The sequence below is a fragment of the Danio rerio genome, chromosome 14 (assembly GCF_049306965.1).
Source record: "Danio rerio strain Tuebingen ecotype United States chromosome 14, GRCz12tu, whole genome shotgun sequence".
Lineage (NCBI taxonomy): Eukaryota > Metazoa > Chordata > Actinopteri > Cypriniformes > Danionidae > Danio > Danio rerio.
Genome location: NC_133189.1, coordinates 38,637,229 through 38,644,204, shown reverse-complemented (window position 1 = coordinate 38,644,204; position 6,976 = coordinate 38,637,229). Strand labels below are relative to the sequence as shown.

At 32.6% G+C, this 6,976-nt stretch overlaps 2 protein-coding genes across 2 annotated transcripts in view; one reads left to right on the top strand and one right to left on the bottom strand.

Annotated features, from left to right (window-relative positions):
- The window catches only part of itk (IL2 inducible T cell kinase), a 90,091-nt gene that overhangs the window by 67,892 nt on the left and 15,223 nt on the right, over positions 1-6,976 (top strand). The window lies entirely within an intron of this gene.
- med7 (mediator complex subunit 7) lies at positions 1,475-3,090 on the bottom strand. The gene is given in 2 exon segments (NM_199741.1): positions 1,475-2,383; positions 3,000-3,090. A coding segment is annotated over 1 exon segment (726 nt). The 5' UTR covers positions 2,375-2,383; positions 3,000-3,090; the 3' UTR covers positions 1,475-1,648.

The following is a 6,976-nucleotide window of genomic DNA, read 5'->3' as shown; positions in this document are numbered from 1 at the left end:
TTGAGAAATATCTGGATTTATTAGATAGGAGTTATTAAAAGTTTCTATAAACAGGGTATCCCCGGAGTTTTAAAAGCTCTTAATTTTTAAAAGCAATTTTGGCCTTAAAATCGTAAATTCACTGAAATATTGTGTTGTAGGTCTTAAATCATTTTTAACGGGCCTTAATTTTCCAATTTCCATGTAAAGCTACCCAATCAGGCTAACACACCCAATCCAATCACTAACATCCATCTAAATAAAAGTTAACAAAAGATTTTCTATTAACTATTTGCCAATATTGTTTAATTATCTTCCTTAAAATAGTATTTGTCTTTTTTATGTTTTAACACTGTGAAATTGTTTTCACAATGGTCTTAAAATATCTTAAATTTTACTTTAAGAAACCTTGATAAAGTTCTGATAACATGTCTTTAGAATTTTAAAATCATAGATGAATAATTATGTAGTTTTTTTTAAAGAAAACACAATGGGTTAGAATAACATGCTTTCAAAAACTGCATCAACTGTAATGAAGTAAAAAAAATGAGTTCTGTAGTCTAAAACTTCAAATAAACATTTTGTTATTTTAAGCAAAAAAAAATCTAAATTACATTTTTAAATTTTAATTGTCATTAATAGTATACACACACACACACACACACACACACACACACACACACACACAAAAAAGATTTCACTCAAACATATAACTTAACCATAAATCCATATGTACAGTGCTCAGCATAATTAAGTACACCCTATTTTGAAAATATGGTCATCTATTTCTTAGTGAATATAGGCAATGTATTTTGGTTAATTTAAACAAAACAGATTTATTAAATGGATAAATTTATTAAAATACTATTTTAGTCACCAAACATATTTAGAAATTGAAATATAACACTATTAAATATTGCAAAATACAACCTAAAAAATTACCAAAATTATTTGCTTCTCTTAATCTTTCCTCGTTTTGAAATTAGTATTTAATATTTTTCTATAACATAAATTTGGGTGTACTCGTTTTTGGTTATTTTGTTAGATTAGCTCCAGATGTGGCTTCAGCACTGACTAATCTAATATATATATATATATATATATATATATATATATATATATATATATATATATATATATATATATATATATATATATATATATGCATAAATATAATATTGTATAACATTCTATTAAAATTATGAATTTAAAATATAAATTTGTGACGGGTGTACTCATACATGCTGAGCACTGTATAGACACCTTTTTACATTGTCACCATCATTCAAACCACCCATTTGTCATATACAGATTTAGATTTTTGTGCATTACTTTTGTAAATTTGATTTGATGTTAACACCAAAATGGGATGTATTGTCATGGACCCAAATTTTCAAGTCAAGGATGCCTTGAACTGATGTTTGTAGCCGGACTTACTATAAATAACAACTGCACGGCAAGAGATATGAAAATGCAAAGACCAGTAGGTGTATTATTTTACATATTTAAGTCTACTTTATTGACTGTAGGCTGTCCCCATGTTACATTTTCAAACTGTCTGTAGTTGCTGTCTGCTTATTGTTTGAGTAGTCTTTAACAATGTTGAACTGACATTTTTCTAACAATAATAATAAAAAAGAAAAACAAACAAAAAAAGCTTGTTGACAGCTCAAGTCATTTCATCAATAATACGGCACATTGCAGCATCGTTATCACAGACTTTGTCCTTCTTAACAGGCACATTCTTGTCCGTCTGTAAAACCATACAGCTAGCGCCCGCTACATCATCTACATCCATGGGCTCTGTTTTCAGTCTCGAGCTTCCTGCTGCACAACCAGCCTCCCCCATACTGGAGCTGTTGGGTAGTGGCAAATCATCAGGCAGTGAAGAAAGACACCCCTGGATCATCTCCACCACCCGCTCCAGGTGCTTCTGGAAACGCTCTGCCGTCTCCAGCCTCTGTCTCTTCTGAACCTCCATCATGACTCGAAGCGTCTCCCTAGCCTGGTGAGGACGGTACTCGTTGATGAGGTGATGCATGTGAACGAAAAGTAGTTTCAAGTCCTCCAGCTTCTCCTCTCTCTTAATACTGCCAGGGCTTTTGATGAGGATGTCCAGAAGGTCCAGGAAGTTGACCAAGATGGACATGTTTAGCTTCTTCAGCTCTCTCTTGTGGTCAAACTGTATAGGGTGGAGGCGCTCGATGCCCTGGCTTTCCAATGGTCGAATTATAAGGTCATCACATTGGAACTGATTGCCAAACATCATGTAACTGTCTCGGATAGGAGGAGGGGGTTTGGGGGCCAGTCCTTTTCGCACATTCTCATCTGTGTACTCCTTGATGTACTGCATTGGAGGTGGTGGAAGAGCACTGACCTGCTGTGGCTCCCCCATTTTGGAAGTCTAGAAAAGAAAAGAGAGAATATACATTTATTGTATTTATTAACTGGATCAGGGAATCACGGTGGTGCAGTGGGTCGCACAGCAGAAAGTTCACTGGTTCGAGCCCCAGCTGGGCCAGTTGGCATTTCTCTGTGGAGTTTGCATAAGTGTATGGGTATTTTCCAGTGTTGGGATGCAGCTGGAATGGCATATGCAAAGTAAAACATATGCTGGATAAGTTGGCGGTTCATTTCGCTGTGGGGACCCGTGATTATTAAAGGGACCAAGTCGAAAAGAACACGAATGAATGAATTAACTAGATCAGTGATATTATTTATCAGCGTTAAAGACTTTGGGTGAAACTGAAGCAAACATCTCTGTAACGTTAACTTACATGGTTTGTGAAAACGGTTTACAAACGTAATCTTAATTATTATACGTTTCTTTGAAATGTAATTTGCTTAACTAGAATAACATCGCAAACTTATTAAAGGGTTGTTATTCAACAATACTTCCATTAAATGAAGCTATCAGCTACAAGCTAAATGCTACATTCACCGGATAAATTATGCCGAGATATACAAAGTGCTTAACCTCACGGGTTTGGTCGGTACTGAATTGAACAGATAATACATACCGAGTCTGCTGGTTATATTGAAGAAAAGTCTTGCCAGCTACGTAAACTGATTTTCAGTCAACATAAAAACAGCGAGCAAATCGTCTTGCATGTCTCGGTCCTCGGCTTCTTCAGGTCTAAATATGAACTGAACGGATTGGTTCGCGATTCATCAGCTACGAGGTATTTCATTGGCTTAAGTCGCGTTAGGGCAGGTTCAAAGAAAAATGTGTTCAATGACGTCGTCGTTCGACTGTTTGATAAATATTTAAGCAATCTCCCAGTCTGCAGAATTATCTTTGATGCATTACTAATAAACAAACTCACATCTTTACGTTGATAACATAAATTTGTCTTATGTAGACTGGCTGACGTCAGAACATAGACACTTGTAAATATTCTATTATTGTTGCAAAAAGTTTACATCACAAAACGGGGAACAATCAACATTGCAAGACATGTTGACCATTAAAATAAGTAAAATAAATTAAAATTGTTACAACTGCAGCAAGGAGCAGTACAAAAGACTTACATTTAAAAAGACCTAAAACATTATAATAATAAATATTCTGAAAATGAAGTACAAAGAGCTTCGGCTATTTTATTTTGTATTTGAAGCTCTGAGCCACTTTCCCTACCTCAGAAAGAAAACATCTAATAGAGAGCCTGCATTTTTTTTCCATTTACAACAATACATATGATATTTACCCATTAGAAAAATACAGTTTACAACATCAGAAAAAATATAAATCACATTTGTAAAAGAAAAATCTTCTACAACAATAGGGGGACTGAAATCATCTTTAATGAAAGCCAAGTATAAATGTAAAACCAGAATTTAGAAGTGAATTCACAAGGAAAAAAATAATAAGTGGTGTAGTGTTTCTGGAAGATTTGAACAAAAGCTACAATTGTCAACATCAAACTTAAATCTTTTTTGAATAAACACTTTCACAGGATATTACCTAAATAAAATTCTGTAATGAGTTTCCTTAACCTTAGGTGCTACATGAAATTTAAGATTAAAGGTACTTGGGACATTCTTTCAGAAATGTATATTTTCTCTTATAAAAAATCTGACCTGACCTTCAAGCTTGTCATCCTCAAAAAAACATGCAATTCAATGTTTTAACGAATCCTTAATCACTGTCAGCTTCTCCAACAAATGATTTTATGACACATTTTATGTTAAATTTAATGCAAATGTGACAGGACTGACAGAAACACGGGGGCAATTGTGATTGTAATTATCTGCAGAAATTATTTATAATCTCATTTTTTAAACAATTGATGTGAATGATAACTTAAACTTGCTATTTCTGAAGTAATGTTTCTCAATAACAGTTTTTAGCATAACAAAACTATCAAAGCTTTAGGTTCAATTGGGCTGAGGACAAGAACAATGACAGGGATTGTACATCTGTGTTTTTAATAAGGAAAAACAATCTGAGAAACAAATGAATGACATGTTCCTTTACAGAACAACTTGGAGAAATCAACCATCAGGCCATTTTAGACATTTTTGGGATGAAATCCGTTTTATTCACTGTATTTATGTTTTCATTGCAGGGACAGATAATGTACAATTCTAGTAGAATGCTGCACTAAGTTGCTACTTGCTGCTATTTTTCACATTAACTATTATATTATGTATATTAAATGTTATATTACTTACACTGTTTGCTGACATGTCGCTTATAGATAACGACTCAGTAAGATGAGCAGTTCAGAAGGTCATACAATTAAATGTTTTCATTTGTACTGTTCTGTGCATTTTAAATGGCTTTTGATTCATTCATTTATTCTGATATTAATTTAGTTATAATTATAATAAACACTACATTATATAAACATGTATATTATGTTCAGGGTAAGTAAGTACATCCTTCATAGATCTCTCTTTTAAATTAATATTTTCTCTAGGATGCATTACAGTAATAGGCTAAATAGGAATGTGCGAAAACATTACATTAGTTAAGCCAAAGTAAGCCAAAACTGGATCTGATCTAACAAAATAATTTAAGTTCACAGTCAAGAAAATATTGCACCCAAATTAATATTTGGGGGAAATGTTTAATAGATATATTTTTTAATAATACTCTTGACAAAATAATAATAATAATAATAATAATAATAAACCAAAATATATTGACTATATTCACTGAGAAGTGGATAAAATATTAATTTTCAAAAATGTGCAATCTCATTTACGAAGAGCACTGTATATGTATATACAAGAAAAGGGGGATTAAATAAAAATAAAATAATATTTTTGTTTTGTTAATGAAACTAAATCTATTTATTAGTATAAATAAAAAGAAAAAGGAAAGACAGAACTGTAATGAATATTGGAATTTTTTAATCTTTTCCCCACCTCCACCACACACACACACACACATACACACATACACAAATTGATTTTATTTTGTGCTTTGTTGTAGCCTGTAACATAAGTGTACAGTAATTGAGTTACTTTATACATGACTGTTATTTCTCTGATTAAGTCATCTTAGAAATGTTGGTGGTTATAGAACTTTTAAACTTTTCCTGTATGTTTTATGTACATTACCATTTCAGGCTGTTTCTCTCTGCATGAGGAAATTTAAGTAGAAATGTTAAAGCAAGTCCCTCTTTTTCACGTTCAGGCTTTGTTTACATTGATGTTATAGACCAGGGATGCCCAAACTTTTTCTTAAGAAAGGCCAAAAACCAAACTTGATTGAGTAAATATACCGAACTATTACATTAAAGCTGCCATAGTAATTTCCTAATTTATTAATACTGAAGTATAAATCATAAAAAATACTTCAATCATTAATATTTTTTTGTACATTTTATTATGAACTTCTTACAATAAAAACATTCATTCATTCATTCATTCATTCATTCATTCATTCATTGTCTTTTCGGCTTAGTCCCTTTATTATTCTGGGGTTGCCAAAGCGGAATGAACTGCCAACTTATCAAGCATTTGTTTTACGTAGCAGATGCCCTTCCAGCTGCAACCCAGCACTGGGAAACATCCATACACACTCATTCACACACATACACTACGGACAATTTAGCCTACCCAATTCACCGGAGCAAACTTATGCAAACACGGGGAGAACATGCAAACTCCACACAGAAATGCCAACTGACCCAGCCGGGGCTCGAACCAGTGACCTTTGTCGCTGTGAGGCGACCAGTGACCTTTGTCGCAATCGCTGTGAGGCGATTGTGCTACCCAAAAAAACATAAACACTAATTTAACACAATGGTGTTCAATGCTAAATACACAAGTCAAGCTGAACCTGCCTTTGCAGTGATTTGCTTGTTGATGTATTGTCCTCTATCTTTGAGCAGGGGTGGATTTTGTGATTTGGGCAACTCCAGCCAAGGGGCACCAAGTCCTGAAATGCACCCTTTCTACTTTTATTTAATTTTATTTATTTAGCTTTTTTTTTATATCACTCAATCTTCTTTTCTACGTTTAATCTTAATGTAAGCTTTACATTTTAAATGATAAGATTTCTTAAAATAAATTTACAACTAAAAATAATAATTTCTTTTTAAATAAATTAGCATGTTTGTTTCATAATATTATAATTACAAAACATTACATTATTTTAATAATAACTTATTTTATTGTATATTAAATATTTAATTATGTAATAATTTTATTTGTTTGCCTCTAATACAAAATATGAAGGAAAACAAAGTTATATAAAATTTATAGGTATAATTTATGCTTCTCTATATTTATTGGGGCTCCCAGATGTCCTAGGGTCCTAAGCAGCCACTTACCTTGCACTCTAAAACCAAAAAAGTTAAGGTAACTTAAACTACTTGAGGAAACCAATTGCAACAAACCATTTAAGTTCAAAAACTAATCCTAATGAGTACTGTGAACTTACTCCATTTGAGTAAACAAAGTAATTTGAGCACAGAAAAACCTAGTAAATGAAGAGAACTCAAAACAACTGTAAAACTTAAGTTAAGGCAACTCATACCATTTG